Here is an 18,604-nt window from a genome sequence, read left to right on the forward strand (position 1 = left end):
TTAAAAGAATGAGAAGTAGGCTTCAGATTGTACCCCCAGAAACATTCTGATTTTTGAGGAGGAAGTACAAACTTTTTAAGCTGTTGTCTCTCAGGTCTACATCCTCTCCTGTATTTTCTGCTTTTGAAATAAGGGCTAAATCTCTGAAAACCGCTTTTCTGAAAACCTGGTTCCCTGTTAGGATCTGACATCAGTGGGTGGCAGAGACTGAAAGAGTAGAGGAGAGTAAAGGGTCTTGGTTTTTTGTTTGTTTGTTTGCTTTTTTTTTTTTTCTCACTGTAGCAGCACTGTAGCAAGAGTTGTTCTGTAGCACCAGACACACTTAGTTTGCAGTTTTTCTAAGACACGCCATCGGCTTCATTGAGACTACTCTAAGCCATTGACACCAGCAGATTGACATCCTCTTCTCAGAGCTCTGGGTCCCAGGTCTTTCCTGCTGAGACTAGCTCCAGCTAAGCAGTGGCCCAAATAGCAGTTGACTGAATTTCCGTGCATAGGGCCCTTCCCCAAGCTTCTAAATCGTAATCATTTTAACCATGTCTTTTAGTTCTCCAGCCCCAGGAGAGGTAGCTATTATTGTGAGTTAATTAAATTACAATATAGTGTTATTTTGTTGATTTTTGGTTAACTAGTAAGTTTTTTTACTTACTCAACAAAACTTTATATTTAATATTAAAATACCTTTATTTAGAATGACTGATAAATGACTGTTCTGATTTCTGGCTCTTGACTGAATGTTAACTAATATAAACATAGTAAAAACATCTATAAGAATAAAAGCTTGGGTTATAAAAACACATATGAAAGATAAAAAAAATCACTGAACTTACATATCTCCCCCACTCCCCCAAAAAGATAGAATATAAGTAAATAATATCTATTGAATTTTAAAAATACAAGGCAGAGATATTAAATTACTTAAGCTAATTTGCAAATAATGTGAGAAGACACAGGAAAGTCCCTTTCAGACATAGAATCTAATAAATTACATAATCAACACATACTTCCTGGAAAGTAATAATAATAAAGTGAGATGCATTCACTTGGAAATGATTAATTTTCAGAATACATGAAGAACTCCATAAATCCAAATGAAAAAGAGAACACACAGAAACAGAAACAGAGAAAATTTTGAAAATAAACTTCAACAGAAGATATACAAATGACTAATACATATATTAAAGATGTTTGATCACATCAGACATCTTTAATATATGTATTAGTCATCTGTAGATCAAAGTAGAGAATGTGATAGCATTAGTCATCAGAATGGATAAAGATAAATAAAAGACGAGTCGGATGTTACCAAGTCAGTAGGGCATATGGAGCACTCAGAATTTAAAAATCTGTTAGTGTGTGGACAAATTAGGAAAACCACTCATAAACACGTTTGAGCAGTATCTACTAAAGCTGAGCACAAGAATAAGTAAAGCCTAGTAATTTAAGTTCTAGGTCTACAGCCAGCTAAAATGTGTATGTACATTCACCAAAAGATATACATAAGAATATTCATAACTGCATTATTCTTAATAGTCAAGAAGAGGAAACAACTGAAATATCCAACTACACTCAGTAGTTGAGTGTAGGAGAATGAATAAATTAAATTGTAGTATAATAGTTGATATAGTTTGGATATGTGTCTCCACCCAAATCTCATATTGGAATGTACAGCCCAGTGCTGGAGGTGGGGCCTGGTGGGGGTAATTGGGTCATGGGGGCAGATTTCTCATGAATGGTTTAGCACCATCCCTCTTGGTACTGTCCTTACAATAATGAGTGAGTGCTCATGAGATCTGGTTGTTTAAAAGTGTGTAGCACCTCCCACCTGGATCTTTTGCTCCTCCTTTCACCACGTGATGTGCCTGCTCCCCCTTGGCCTTTTGCCGCAATTGTAAGTTTCCTGAGGCCTCCCCAGAAGCCGAGCAGATGCCAGATCATGCTTCCTACATAGCCTGAAGAAGTGAGAGCCAAGTAAAGCTTTTTCTTTATAAATTTCCCAGTCTCAGGTATTTCTTTATAGCAATGTGAGAATGGGCTAGCACAGTAATAAAGAAAAATAACCTCCAAGAACAACTATTAATACTATAATTTGTTAAATTCTGAATTTAAAGACAAGAGTAAGCAGAACTAAGTCAAATGAAAATTATTAAGAAAATAAGAAAGAAAATAAACATAGCCTCTGTGTATGCTTGTTTGACTAAAAAACAAAACCATATAATGACACTGGCAAATGCTATGACAAGATGAAATTAGTGATAATACTAACAGAGAAAAATAACAAATTAGGACAATCACAATATAGAATGAAGATATAGCAATACTAAATAAATGATTTGTGGCAGTGATGAAATTAGAAGTGATATGTGACTGCCATCTGTTAAATTTTAGAGTATCGGTAAAATAGAATATTAAAGGTACCATATATAATAGTGTACATAAAACTTCTACTGTCATTTCTTTCTCATGCTCAAGAAAATACACTTCTCATGATTAAAGTCAATTATAGCAGATAAACTGTACAAAGCTTCTTCATGCCATGATGTTATGCTAAAATAAGATATCACAAAAATGTGAAATCATTTATAAGCAACTTTGATGCAAAATCACAGCTAGAATATGGAATTCAAAAATTAAAGAATTAATGCAATATGAGCAAGTAGGAATTACTTAGATGTGTAATATGATTTATAGTTAGAGTATTTATGCAAATTACCACATAAACAAATCAAATAAGAAAACAATCATCATCTTGACAAATTCATAAAATGTATGCTAATTTTAGAAAATAAAATTTCCACTATGGAAACTACAGACAATAAAATACTGCCTTTAACCTTAATCAACATATGTATCTCAAATAACAACTGATATCAGAAACGATAAAGCACTATAAAGGTTTTCCAATTAAAATAGATAAGGATGCCTGATATCACTACTATTTAGGTAATCATTCTAAAAATATAAACAACACCATAAAAAGGAAATGTATACTAAGAAAACAGAGAAAAAGTTTCCTTACTAGTTTATTAAATGTTTATCTTTCTAGGAAACCTATTATTATAAATTGAATAGTAAATATAACAAACATATGCATTTGTTAAATGGTTATATATAAATTATCTTTTATAATTTAATTATGTAATAATGTATAAATAGATATAAACACATAATATGTAAAATATTAAAAAATATAAACATGAATAACCTCAGAAAGAAAGAATAACCATGCCAAATTTAAACAGCATTAAAATACAAGGAGAGTAATTTTGAAAGATAAAAGTACAACTATCTTCTCAAAAGAAAATATTAATATTTCAAATTTAGAGATCCCACATCTTTCTCAAATTAATCTGTAAATGTTTATTTACAGGGAAAATTCTAAAGGGATGTTTAAGAGTGACTTTTTAAAATCTGAGAAATGTATACCAAAGTTTAAATAAAATAATTGAGAGGATAACGAACCAAAAGAAATTTTGAAAATTATTATAAGGAATATGCCTTACCTTTGCATTAAACAAAATATATAATGTGAATATGTATTCACTGTATATGTGTATCTGTGTGTATGCACGTATACAGTGTTAAGTCACTTTTTATGAGCAAATTCGACAAAAACAAAGATAAATAAATGGGACTTAATTAAACTAAAAAAGTTCTGCACAGCAAAAGATACAATCAGCAGAATAAACAGACAACCCACAGAGCAGAAGAAAATATTCCCAATCTATACCTCCAACAAACGACTAATATCCAGAATCTACAAGGAACTCAAACAAATTAACAAGAAAAAAACAAACAACCCCATTAAAAAGTGGGCTAAGGACATGAATAGACAATTCTCAAAAGAATGTATACAAATGAGCAACAAACATATGAAAAAATTCTCAATATCACTACTGATCAGGGAAATGTAAATCAAAACCACAATGGATTTAACCACCTTTCTCTTGCAAGAATGGTCATAATCCAAAAATAAAATAGATTTTGGCATGGATGTGGTGAAAAGGAAACACCTTTACACTGCTGGTGGGAATGTAAACTAGTACAACTTCTGTGGAAAACAGTGTGGAGATTCCTTAAAGAACTAACAGTAGGATTACCATTTGATCCAGCAATCCCACTGCTGGGCCTCTACCCAGAGGAAAGAAGTCATTATACGAAAAAGATACTTACACATGCATGTTTATAGCAGCACAATTTGCAATTGCAGAAATATGGAACCAGCCCAAATTCCTATCAATTAGTGATTGGATAAAGAGATTGTGAGATATATATATATATATATATATATATATATATATATATATATATACACACACACACACACACACACACACATACCATGGAATACTATGCAGCCATAAAAAGAAATGAAATAATGGGATTTGCAGTAACCTGGTTGGAACTGGCGATCATTATTCTAAGAGAATTAATTCAGGAATGGAAAACCAAACATAGTATATTCTCACTCATAAGTGGGAGCTGAACTGTGAGGATGCAAAGGCATAAGAATGATACAATAAGAGGGAGTAGCCAATATGGCCAAATAGAAACAGCTCTGCAATCGGCTCCCAGTGAGAAGAAAAATGGCAAGTGAATTCTGTATCTTCAATTGAGGTACCAATTTTCTCTTATTAGGACTTACTAGGTGGTTGGCTCAACCCACGGAGAGTGAGGAAAAGCAGGGTGGAGCAAAGGTCCACTGGGAGATGTACAGGGCACTGGGAGCTTCCTCTCCTAGCCAAAGAAGGCAGTGAGGGATTGTGGTAGCCCTCTTTGAAAACCATGCTTTTCCCATGGGTCCTTGCAATCCACAGATCAGTAGGTGCCCTTGTGAGCCCATACCACCAGGGCCTTCAGTCACAAGCACAAAGCTATGCAGACTCATGGTGGCTGCTCGGGTGGGCAGCTGCTGGAGCAGGCACTGGACGCAGGAGTATTTGCATACTTATGCTTTTGGAAACTCCCATGAGGCAGGAGATCTGTCCACTCCTGTGGGAAGGAGGCTGATGCCAGGGAGCCAAGTGGCCTCGCTCCCACGGAACCCCACAAGCTAAAATGTACTGGCTTGGAATCTCTGGCAGCCAGCACAGCAGGCTAGAGACTGCCTAAGAAGATGGGTTCCCAGAGAGGGAAGGGCTGCTGCCATCACTGTGGCTCCAGTCAGCTATTTCTCTCTGCTGCTGGTGACAGCAAGGCTGGGCGGTCTGGACTGGGAGCAGTTTCTCACAGGGGAACACAGTGACTGGGTCAGTTCGTGGCCAGACTGCTTCTTTAAGCAGGACCCTGATCCACTCTTGCTCACTAGAGGGGGCCTCCCCATGGGAATTTCAGCATCCCCAGCCAGGGATTTATGAAGAGAACTCTGATATCCCTGAGAGGAGCCCGTAGGAGGAGGGGCAGCTGCAGTATCATGCATCAGTGGTCTTAGTCTTTTCTGGCTGCTGGCTCTGGAGAGTAAGGGCAGCCCAGACGAGGGGGATGTTCCCCAGCACAGCACACCTGCCCCACCAAGCTGCAGTCAGACTGCTTATTTAAGTGGGTCCTTGATCCTGCTCCTCCTGACTGGGTAAGACCTCCAAACAGAAGTCTCCAGACACTTCATACAGGAGTATTCAGGCTGGCATCAGGTTGGCGCCCCTCTGGGACAGCTCCATGAAGAAGGAGCAAGCTGCCATCTTTGCTGGTCTGCCACCTCCAATGATGGTATCTCCAGGGGCAGGAGGGACCCAGGCAAAGAGCGTCTGGAGTGGACTCCCACCAAACTGTAGCATTCCTATGGAAAAGGGGCCTGACTGCTAAAAGAAAAACAAACAGAAAGCAACAATGACGACATCAATGAAAAAGACCCCATAAAAACCCCATCCAACAGTCAGCAGCTTCAAAAATCAAAGGTAGATAAACCCATGAAGATGAGAAAGAATCTACACACAAAAATGCTGAAAACTCAAAAAGCCAGAGTGCTGCTTCTTCTCCAAATGATAGCAACATGTCTCCAGCAAGTGCACAGAACTGGGCTGAGGCTGAAATGGACGAATTGACAGAAGCAGGCTTCAGAAGATGGGTAACAACAAACTTCACTGAGCTAAAGGATTGTGTCCTAACTCATTGCAAAGAAACTAAGGACCATGATAAAACACTACAGGAGCTGTTAACCAGAATAACCAATTTAGAGAGAAACATAAATTACCTGATAGAGCTGAAAGTCACAACAGAACTTTACAATGCAAACACAAGTATCAGTAGTTGGATAAGCCAAGCAGAAGAAAGAATATTGTAACTTGAAGACTATCTTGTTGAAATAAGGCAGGCAGATAAGATTAGAGAAAAAATAATAAAAAGGAATCAACAAAACCTCTGAGAACTATGAGACTGTGTCTAAAGACCAAACCTACATCTGATAGGGGTACCTGAAACAGATGGGCAGAACAGAACCAAGTTGGAAAACACACTTCAGGATATCATCCAGGAGAACTTTTCCAACTTACCAAGACAGGCCAAAATCCAAATTCAGGAAATCCAGAGAACCCCAGTAAGATATTCCACAAGAAGACCAACCCCTATACACATAATCATCAGATTCACCAAGGTCGAATTGAAGAAAACAATGCAAAGGGCAGCCAGAGAGAAAGGCCAGGTCACCTATAAAGGGAAGCCCATCAGACTAATAGCAGACCTCTCAGCAGAAACCCTATAAACCAGAAGAGATTGGGGGCCAGTATTCAACAGTCTTAAAGACAATAATTTCCAACCTAGAATTTCATAGCTGGCCTAACTAAGCTTCATAAGTGAAGGAGAAATAAAATATTTTTCAGACAAGCAAATGCTGAGGGAATTTGTCACCACCAAGCCTGCTTTGCAAGAGCTCCTGAAGGAAGCAGTAAATATGAAAAGGACAAACTGTTACCAGCCACTACGAAAACACACTTAACTATACAGACCAGTGACACTATGAAGCTACTACATAGACAAGTCTGTAAAATAACCAGATAGCATTATGATGTCAGGATCAAATTCACACAACAATATTAACCTTGAATGTAAATGGGCTAAATGCCCCAATTAAAAGACACAGAATGGAAAGCTGGATAAAGAGTCAAGATTCATTGGTGTGCGGTATTAAACAGACCTATCTCACGTGTAAAGACATACACAGACACAAAATAAAAGGATGGAGTAAAATTTATTGAGCAAATGGAAAACAGAAAAAAGCAGGGGTTGCAATCCTAGTTTCTGACAAAATAGACTTTAAATCAACAGAGATCATAAAAGACAAGTCCTTGAAGAGGATTGACATATTGTTTGCATTTGTAAAAGGATTTCTCTGGAAGCCTTCATAAATAAGACTGAAGAGAAAATAATTAAAAAGATCAGACTAGAAGCTGTTACAGTTTTCTAGGCAAGAGGTGATACTAGCTTTGTTTAGATCTGTGGTTCTCATGGGGAAGACAGGGCCTGTATTTTGCCACTTCCCAGGAGATAGTAGACAATGTCTGGAGATATTTTTTCGTGTCACAATGAGGTGATGGGTGAGGGGCAGCTAATGGGTGGAAACCCAGGACACTTCTAAACACTCTGAAATGCATAGGACAGAAGACTTCTTTCAACAAAGACTCATCTAGCCTCAAATATCAATAGTGTTGAGGTTGAGAATTCTTGATTTAGAGGGATAGGAATGAAGATGCTTGGAAAGTAAACTAGTGTAATTATGTACAGAGAGATATATTGAACACCAAACTTTTAGTAGTTTTTTGAAGGCTACTCAACTATTTATTCAAAAATGATATAAATATTCCTGTGAAATATATTTGATACTTCTTTAAACATCAGTTAATGTGAAGAAATTTTGGGTTCCATTGTCTATAGAGAGAGCACCAGTCTTTATTTGTCAATTTAAAAATATCAACAGCTTAAAACGTTTTAAAACAATTTTTACCAGCTTATTAAAACTTATCTTTCAAATAATATTTACTCAATAACTTTTTTTCCAAGATTAAAAAAATGAGAAAAAAATTTACTTACTTGCCATTCAATGCTGCTACACCAACTGTGCTCCGAGCAATTGACATACTGGCTACAAATGTCCATTGTTGACTCTGTGGATCCCACCTTTCCACTGTATTCAGATAGCTCCAGCCATCATGGCCTCCCACAGCATAAATAGGGCCTTCAAGTACTGTTACACCTAAAATATTAGATAAATGAATGTTGTGCCTATAGTTAATATCATATTGTGCATTTAAAAATCTGTTAAGTGGGTAGATCTCATGTCAAGTGTCCCTAACACAATAAAATGAAAAAATTTAAAAAATGGAATAGATTTATTTCACAGTGAGATTTTAAAAATCAAAGCAACAGTACAAAACTATGCATTCATTCAGCATAGACTTCAGTTGTTAAGAAACTATTCCAATCTCGTAGAAACTACCTATCATTAATTGAATCATTCCATTAAAGTGAAAACAAAATTGGGAGCCAAAAATAGTATTATGACCTAGATGCTTTATAAAATAATACTAATTCCCATATTTATGACCATATGAAGAAACAGATGCTAAAAATCAAAGGTAAGATGTCTTGGGCCTCTACTTTTAAAGAGCATTTCTACACTGCTATTTAAAATACTTTGTTACTTACAACAATGTTACCTTAAAGCAATGTAATATTACCAATTTGAATTTCAGAATAGTATTCTCTGTGCTTTGGCTTCCCAAAAAGGTTAAAATAAAGAAAATATGACATCTTTCATATTATTAGCTAAAATTACTAAACACAAGCAATTAAATACAATTAATAGAGAGCCATCCATGGGAAGATATATATAACTAGTACTCATTGCTTTTCTAGTAAACTCACATCTTCAAAAATAAATTTTCTTAAATGCTCAACAGTTGCTAAATATTTAAATATAATGTAAATATTGATGTGCTCTTTAGCTGTAGAGAAATTCTGATGAATATTTCCTAAAAGGGTACAATTTGAAGCCTGATTATAAAGAAGTCTGAAGCATCTGTGATTTTTACCCTATTACCAAGCTGACAAATTAGACTGCCACAAATTTATGCATATTGATTAAGACATGACTCCTAGATCAAAGAAGAAATACAGTTTATTACTCATAGCAACAGCAATAGTCAGAGTATCAACAATTTTTGTTTCTGTTGCTGGTTCCCCAAGCCTCAATTCCCATAGGGTGATCCAAAGAAGGTAATCAACGTGACCTTAATGTTTCCCTTCTCTTGATCAAACTTTAGACAGTTTCATCCTGTGTCTACAGCCTGACTTCATTTTCCTTAGAGCATTTACTTTAGAAAACTTATAACTGTAAATTATTTCTCTGCTTCTTTGAGATGTAAATCTTTGATAAAACCTCTTGCCAGTTTCACAACCCAGGACTGTCTTTCTCAAGGACTTGGGAGCTGCAGTTCCTTTGAAATTTAGTCATTAAGGTATTCTATCTCCCAGACTCCTGAAAGTATAGGAGCCTAATTTCAGTTGGTACCTTGCCACAGCTATAAAACTGCTTTTTGAAATAAAGATAGAAGAAAGTTAACCATTTTTTGAGTAAGGCCAATTAGCAAACACAGATTGCCTATGATCGAACTATCCAATCTAGTTCCCAAAAACTCTACCATCTTTGTTTTAGAAGAGTTGAGTTCAGTCACAGTTTTATCTTCTCTTCCTTATTGCAAGCCTTCAATAAAGTATTTCTTGCCTGTTTACAACTGCCTCATACAATTTTTGCTTTGAGAAGGGTTAATTGAAACCTGTACATGTAGTAGGTTGTATTATAGAAAAGAACTATAATTTATAACGAGCAATAAACATGCATACCCATTGCTCGGGAAGGAGATATTATCTTTATGCTTTTAAGCATGACTGCATTTTATTTTGGAGACAAGAACTATCTCTCTATTCTTAGTCTTTCTGTTAAAATAACCTCCTTTTAAATATATTCCACAACAAAAGACATTCAGTAACTTGACTTTAAAGATGTGCAGAAATATGAGAGACCCATGAAGAATTGTCTCCCAAAACTGATGTGAAAATAAAATGACAACTCATTTATACATTCATTCATTTACTATTATTCATTGAATGACCTTTATGTGTCAGGAATTATTATTGGCACCGAGGACACAGTGATGAATTAGGCAAAGTCTCTGCCCACAGTGAGCTCCTGTATCAGTCAATGAATCAACTAAAATGGAATAAGTGTATTGTTCCCAATAAGTAAGCATGCTTCACACATATTACACAATTATACAATTATAATTTAATAAAAAATAAATGTAGCCAAATAGCATTAAAAATGTTCTAAAACACACATTCAACTTAGGGATGTTATTTTACACAACTCTATTCATATAGAGGGATCGTGTTTTGAGTGCAGGCATAGTTAAAAAGCATAAACTTCAAATCTTGTTCTTTCATTAGGTAGCTTGACATAGGAAATGGGGATTAGAAAGGATGAGTAAATGTGAAGGTTGAGGTTATTTCAAAAGGATATGATATATCTCATAGGCTTTTTAGAGAAATATAGGTAGATATTCACATGTATCAACAATAATTAACTACATGGAGATCAAAGTGAAAACATCAGTGAAGTTTTCAAAGAGATCCTGAAATCAACTTTTTACTGAGCACCAATTAGATACAGAGTAGACTTTAGAATACGTGTGTGCCTTGGGTTGGGTAGAAAATATTTTGATTGATTTATGCTCTTCTGGAGAATATGATATCTATCTGAAAGGACCAGATCACTAGGATAATTTAATAAACAATAAATTTGAAGTTTGTTATAAGAGCAACAGAAAATCACTGAGATATTTCATAATAGGGATGTTATAGCTGTGACAAATTTATTCTGGATGTTTTGTAGCAAATTGATTGGAGTCAGGTTAGGTGTAGGGAGATGATTAGAAGAAAATTTCAGAAATTCAAAAAGTACAAGGTGTTGGATTGAATTAACAGGTTTCAGTTCAAACAGATCAAAGTGAAAATATTTGAAATATACTCGCATATATTCTGGGAGTCTTGCTGTTGGAATTTACTAATAGAATGTATAGGGGTATATGAATAGAAAGAACAAATCAGGGCTGGACATGGTGGCTCACGCCAGTAATCCTGACACTTTGAGAGGCTGAGGTGGGCAAATCACTTGAGGCCAGGAGTTCGAGACCAGCCTGGCCAACAAGGCAAAATCTCGTCTCTACTAAAAATACAAAAATCAGCTGGGCATGGTGGCTCACGCCTGTAGTCCCAGCTACTTGGGAGGCTGAGGCAGGAGAATCACTTGAACCTGGGAGGCAGAGATTGCAGTGAGCCAAGATTGTGTCACTACACTCCAGCCTGGGCAGAAGAGTGAGATTTTGTCTCAAAAAAACCAAAAAACAAAAAACAAAACAAAAACAGAAAAAAAAAAAAAACAGAAGAAAGAAGAAATTAGGGATAAATAAATTGGTTAAATAATTGGGTAAATTTTAAGGGTAGAAAAGTTTGAAAATTATTTTTGGGGAAAGCTTGAGAACTCTATTTTGGATATATCATGTTTAAAGGGACTATTACACATTTAAGTGGGGCAAATAAATAGGTAGTTAAATATACATGCCTACAGTTCAAGACAATGTTAGAGGTATATGTAAAAATGTTGGAGTTATCAGCAATTATATGGCTTTTAAAGTCATAGTCCTAGATATAATCAGTTAGGAAGATACTATGAAGAGAGAATGTAACAGAGACCATAATCTAGCTTTAAGTAGCTCTAGTATTCGTTACATGAAAACAAAGAAAATAGAGAAGAAATGGCCAGATAGGTGAGAGGAAATTCAGAAGCTTCTAGGATTTGTAAAGTAAGAGTGGAGAAAGTTTCTAGGAGGATGGGCTACTCATTGGCTTTCGTATTTCTGACCAAGTGCATATTTCTGTAGGATTTGAAAATAGGTTCTGCACATGGTTTAATCTATTTTGGTTACTACTTAGTGATATATCCTGTAAACATCATCCATATGTGCCTTGTTTTTCTTAATTGCTGAGAGGTTACATGACTTTATAAAAATGTTTCACTCAAAGTATAATATATATGATATATTACATTAATATACAATATATAAATATATATTAAATTATATTGTATATGTAATGTAAAATATGTAAGTGTTCAGTTTGATGGTATTTTATCACAAGAATATCCCTGTATACCTACTATCACTTCCACTCCAAAACCTCTCATGCAACTTCCCAGTCAATATACCCCCCAAAAGGTAACAATATTTTTTTCAGTTAATTCCTCAAATAATAAGTTTTTCCTGATTTGAACTTATAAATTAAGTAATATAATTTAAAAAATTATTTAAAGTTATCTGTGACATTTTTAGTCAGAAATTAGGTGAGATAGTAACATTTTTAAATTACAAATATTATTACAGTGTATGATTATGCCACTTTTATAGCTCCATTCTATTGTTGATGAAAATTTGATGGTTTCCAGTTCTAATATTTTAAAAACAAAGCTGAAATGTACACTTTCTTGACGTACATATGAATTCATTTTACCCAGATGTAAAATTTCTGGGTCATAGAATATACTTACATTGAAATTGAGTAAATGCATCAAAAAAGTTTTCCAGGTTTTTTTTTTAACCGATTTTTATTTCCCCCAGTAAAGGAGAGGAACCCCGTTGTCTGATAATCTCTCCACAACTTGTCACTGTGAAACATTTTAATTTTAGTCATTCTGATGAGTGAGTAGTGGTATCTCATCATTCTGTTAGTTTTCACCAAGTTGATGACTGCTAACACTAAGCATTTGTTCATGTGTTTTTTGACCATTTGAATCTCCCTTTTTGTGAAAGCCTGTTAAAAACCTTTTCATTTTTAATTGGATGTCTCTTATTAATTATATCATTTTATCAATTTGTAGTAGTTCTTGTAATCAATTTTAACTATTATGGATATAAATTGTTAATTTTAAAAATTATTCTTTGTTAATATTTGCATTACAGATCTTTTTCCACTGTGAGGCTTGCATTTTCACTTTCTTGATCTTGTTTTTTGATGAAAAGGAGTTAAGTTTACTTGATTTAGGAAAAAGTAAAAATTTTCTGCAGTAGCAGAAAAAATAATTTTTAAAGAAATAATGTTGGTAGAATTGATATCCACAAATATAAAAATGGACCAGGACCAATACACAAAAGTCAATCTAGATGGATCATAGGATTAAATATAAAAATTAAAAAAATAAACTTTTCAGAATACAATGGACAAGCATAACTAAAATAGATAAGCATAACAATGACTATTGAGGAAGACAAATATTTCTCGAACAGAACATGAAAATACTTGTTCTAAATTTTAAAAAATTATAAACATAAAAATTAATATCCTTTTGCTATTTCATATGAATTTTTAATTTTTTTTGCAATTTTCCAAATTTTCCCCCAATATCCTAATGAAATATTGATTGAGATGGTATTGAATACACAAAATTTTTTAGATAATTAATATCTTTACAGCATTGTCTCTTCTAATCCCGAACATGGGATATAGCTTCATTTTATTAAGATTTTAACTTCCTGAGTAATGTTTGCTTGAAATTTTTATTAGAACGTTTTTATATCTATTACTGAAAAGATCACTTTGCATTTGATTTCCCTATGTTATTGCAATTGGCATTTTTAAATTTTCTATTCGTTTCATCAATCAATAAAAAGAAAATAGTTCTTATGTATTGACTATATTCAGTAGCCTTGTGAAATATTTGTAAATAGTTATCATAATAATCCACTTTTTTTGTATTTTCTATGTATACAATTATGTCATCCCTAAATAATACCAGTTGTATTTCTTTCAATATAATTACTATACATTTTAGCTCTCTATTTTGGCTTACTTCAGTGACATTATATGGATACATATTTGGCATTTAAAATTCTGCTTGCTGAATTGATTAAGTTGTCAAATATTTCCTTTTATTCAGTAATGCTTATTGCTCTAAAGTCTAATTTATCTAATTAATCTAATTAATCAGCTACACTAAGAATTATACAAACTCTAATTAATCTAATTAATCAGCTACACTAAGAATTATACAAACTCTAATTTATATAATTAATCAGCTACACTAAGAATTATACAAACTCTAATTTATATAATTAATCAGCTACACTAAGTTTCTTTCAGTTCCAATGTGCTAATCTTTGACTTTGGTTATTTAATCTATTTATACTCAATGTAATAACTGATTTTATTTGATATAATTTTAATATTTTCTTGTTTCATCAATTCTTTTTCTCATTTTCTTTCTCCAATATTTTTGTTGTTGTTATTGTTCTATAGGTAAAATATTTCATTTTTTTTTCCTTTTCCCCATGTGTCACCTTATTGTTGAGAGAACACAAATGATTGAGTTTGTCAAACAGGTAGTAAGATTATCACATAAGGCTCACACAAATGAGAGACCACAGTCATAATCAAGATTTACAATAATATCAAGGAAAAAAGGTATTCTGAAGCATATGAAAAACTGATAGATGTCTAGAACTTTTCTATCTAGGGAATTCCTTCCTTTCGTTCCAGGGTCTTGATGCATTTGTGTGAGCCTCCATAAAAGGGCTAAACTCTAATTACTGCCTCTGTCATTCAGAGACTGTAGCCAGCTCTAGCTGCCATATTTCACTTTGACTTTTTGACTGGAGAAGGAAGAAATAAATAAATTTCTCCATAAATGCATGGAGAAAGTCGAAACAAATGTTGAGTTAATCTTTGTACTCTTCCCATCCCTTTCACATCCTGTTCTCAAGTCCAGGCTTCTTTAGTTTCTCTCTGATGACTTCAAGAATTTGATTTGTGTGTTTTATTTAGCTGTTACAGTTATATATATTAGGAAGCTTACTCAGATAGCAGATACTGCATCAAGGCCAGAAGTTAAATTTGTGAGTTAGCTTTTAACTTTATTTTTAATGTAAAGATTAAATAATGTAATACAATCAACTGTATTGATTGTCATTAATGTTTTGGTTTTTGTTTATACGTCAGTAAGAGTTTCCTCCAGTGCTACCATTTATATAGGCAAGTTTCTATTTCTTTCTATATTGTAATTTATTTACTTTAAACTGGGGACAACTAGAATAATTATCTCATGGTGTTATGATGAAGATGATAAGAATTAATATGTAAGACACTTAGAACAGAATCTGATTCATTGCACTCACTCAATTTTTGCAAATCATTGTAATTGATATTGTTGTCTTCGTACTCAAGCCTCAGGGACAATATAAAAAAGAAATTCATGAAAGAGAATAAATATATATATATATATATATATATATATATATATATAAAGGTCCTATAAGCATATAAAAATGTTCAACAGAATTAGTAAGTAGAACAACCAGTATATTAAAATAAAACATCTTTAGGAGAAAGTTTTAGCCACCAAAAAAGTTTAAAGCATGACAATATCAAATGTTGCTAAGAACATTAGGAATTGAGAAGTCTTATCTATTGCTGATGAATTGAAACTTAGGAACACAATTATGAAGATAAATTTAACTATTCTTAGTGAAAATATTGTAATCTAGCTTTCATAGAAATATGAAATATTTTATAATTAAAAATATATTACTATACACAGCAAAATATACTAATTAAATACAAGGACTAGCAAATATTTAATATAATATGCCAAGGAACATTTATACTATCCATTAATCTTTCAACGCAGGTATCTATCCTTTGCTCTAAATACTAGAAAGTTTGCCATCTCTCTACTGGAAATACAATAGAGCCTATATTCTAGAGGAGAATATAGACAATAAACATACAAATATTGAAGGATTTATATATTACTATCTTTTAATTAACCAAGGTATTGCCAGTGAGACTATCAGAGGTGGGGACAGAGCAAAATGCAAATGAGTTCTGGTTTAGGAGTCTTCTTGGGCCCAAATCCCAATCCACTGTTACCACTTATATTAGTCCGTTTTCATGCTGCTGATAAAGACATACCCGAGATGGGGAAGAAAAAGAGGTTTAATTTGACTTACAGTTGCACATGGCTGAGGAGGCCACAGAATTATGGCGGGAGGTGAAAGGCACTTCTTACATGGTGGCAGCAAGAGAAAATTAGGAAAATGTAAAAGCGGAAACCCCTGATAAAACCATCAGATTTCGTGAGACTTTTTCACTACCATGAGAACAACATGGGGGAAACAGCCCCCATGATTCAAATTATCTCCCTCCCACAACATGTGAGAATTATGGGAGTACAATTCAAGATGAGATTTGGGTAGGAACACAGAGCCAAACCATATCACCACCAGTATGACATCAGAGAAAGATATTTAAATGTTTTGTGTCCTAGTATCCTCATCCTTAAAGAGTATGTAACTCATAGCATTTGTGTGAAGATTAAATAGAAAATGCATATAACAGTGCTTGGCAAATGATAAACTTTTAATAAATTTTAGTTGTCATATAAATCAAATAGTCAGGATGGTCTGTCTTAGGGGTGGTCACTAAATCTAAGAAATTAAGAATTGCGAGCAGAATGATAGAGCAAGTATAAAATATGTCACTACTCTAAAAACTTAAATTCCTCTCTCAAACATCTCTAACTATAATTAAATTAAATTGTTTAGCAAGTAACATGTTCCCAGGATTGTTGTTTATTTTAAATATCTATGTTTTGAAAGTATCCATGTTTTCCTGGAAAATACTCATACTTTATGCTTCCACATTATAAAGGAATATATTTTTGTAGATTACCACAATATTTTCAAACTCTAGCTGCCTTATGATGTGATTCTCATATTTCTTGCATCTGTAATGATTTCCTTGCAGAATGGGCTCATTAAGTAGGGTGAATAATTGGACTAGAATAATTTCAAAATCAAAATGATACATTCAACTACTTCCTAATGGTTACTAAAATATCTTTACAGATGCAGCAAGGTTATGAGTTTAAAAATATTTTTCTGTGTTATGTTCAGTATCAATATTAAAACTGCATTCTAAAAATAATTAATAGAAAGAAGAGAAACATCTGAAGTCATTTTTCATACAACTCAAGCTTAATAATTACATGATGACTTCTGATAATTTTTAAAATGTCTTTTAGATGTTTTATGTTGCCAAAATGTACTTTTTCCAGTACATATAATTATTTATAATTTTTGGACTGTAGCTTCTTGCATATATTCCCCTTGAGAATTCTGCAGCAAAATATTTACCAGAATTTTTCTATAGAAGTTTTTAAGATAGTTTATTGAAAGAAATAAACTATCGTTAATTTTCATGTAACATGGCACACATTAAAATCAAATACTTCCCATATGGGTTATAGAACACATAACTATATCCAATGAAGATGCTGGCCTTTGAATATGGAGAAGGAATTTAGGAAGATAATCTGTCTATACAGATCATTCCCCATAATGCTGTCACATTTTAGCAAAAGGTAGAGCCTCCATAATTTCTCTGAAACTGTTATTTCTGTATCAATGCAACCAAATTAATTTGTTCTGAAAAAGAAATTATTATTTTTCTTTACACTTGTTAATATTATCCATTCAGAATATTGCTAAATATATTCTAAGCTCTAAACTGTTTCAATAAAAAAGGGTTTTAATTATGCAAAATAATAACAATGAAAAGCTAATTTTTAGTATTGCTTTACTGTTTGCCTGTTAGCCATTAATTGTATCTTAATTTGAAAAGCATTAGCCTGTAAAATGTATTTCCTTTTGTCTAGGTAGAATGTATTCATTTTTAATAATAATGTATTTAAATTTATTTTGATTTAATCATTGTGTTAAATTACTAAATTATTATTCATCATATTAGTCACAAAATGTATCTAAGTCACCAGTGGCTTCATAATATATAAATGACCTTCCAGGTATAACTTATTTTAAATCTTCCTTTCAAAATTATTTGTAAAAATCCTCATCATGTATAAAGTATCACCCAGTAAATATGCATAATCAGTGATTAGGGTGACTGAATTCCAATGCTCTCAAATAGTTTTACTTCAGAAACAAGAAATAATTAAGTGATAGTTCATAAAATTGAACACTTCAGTGTTTTTCTGTGCAATGAATTAAACAAAATAACTTGCATATTAAGGAAAGAAGAAATGGATAAGTAAAATTATACACATTTTATATAAATTACTCTATAAAATTTTTCCAGTGAGAAATTAAATATCCACGTATGTGTGTATATATATGCATGTGTATATATATATGCATATTTTCATGAAAATTGCCCCCAAAATATATAAGCATATAATATACAATATATATAAATACGCTATATAAATTTCTATATCTGTGTAAGTACTATGGAAATATTAACAGATTGACTCATATACTATTTTAAAATGCTGATCATGGGCCTAACACAATGTAGAGTTTTGTATAGATAGTTTTCACATAATTCTTCTAAATTATGTAGCATTAAGATTTCTTTTTTACTTGAGCCATAGAAAAAAATATAATTTATAGCATTTATATATAATTTATTTCATTCTTTCTTTGGCTGACAATAGTGATTATCCGTCGTGGTTGCACATTGAAATCACCTGGGAACCTTTGAAAAATAC

The 18,604-nt window shown here is 33.1% G+C and overlaps 1 protein-coding gene across 2 annotated transcripts in view; it reads right to left on the reverse strand.

Annotated features, from left to right (window-relative positions):
• KLHL1 (kelch like family member 1) overlaps positions 1-18,604 on the reverse strand; it is a 415,568-nt gene that overhangs the window by 34,470 nt on the left and 362,494 nt on the right. For both annotated transcript variants that reach the window (XM_003257428.3, XM_003257427.3), the window contains one exon: positions 8,023-8,185. In XM_003257428.3, the coding sequence (XP_003257476.1) occupies positions 8,023-8,185 (163 nt within the window). The remainder of the gene's footprint in view (positions 1-8,022; positions 8,186-18,604) is intronic.

The sequence above is a fragment of the Nomascus leucogenys genome, chromosome 5 (genome assembly GCF_006542625.1).
Source record: "Nomascus leucogenys isolate Asia chromosome 5, Asia_NLE_v1, whole genome shotgun sequence".
NCBI lineage: Eukaryota > Metazoa > Chordata > Mammalia > Primates > Hylobatidae > Nomascus > Nomascus leucogenys.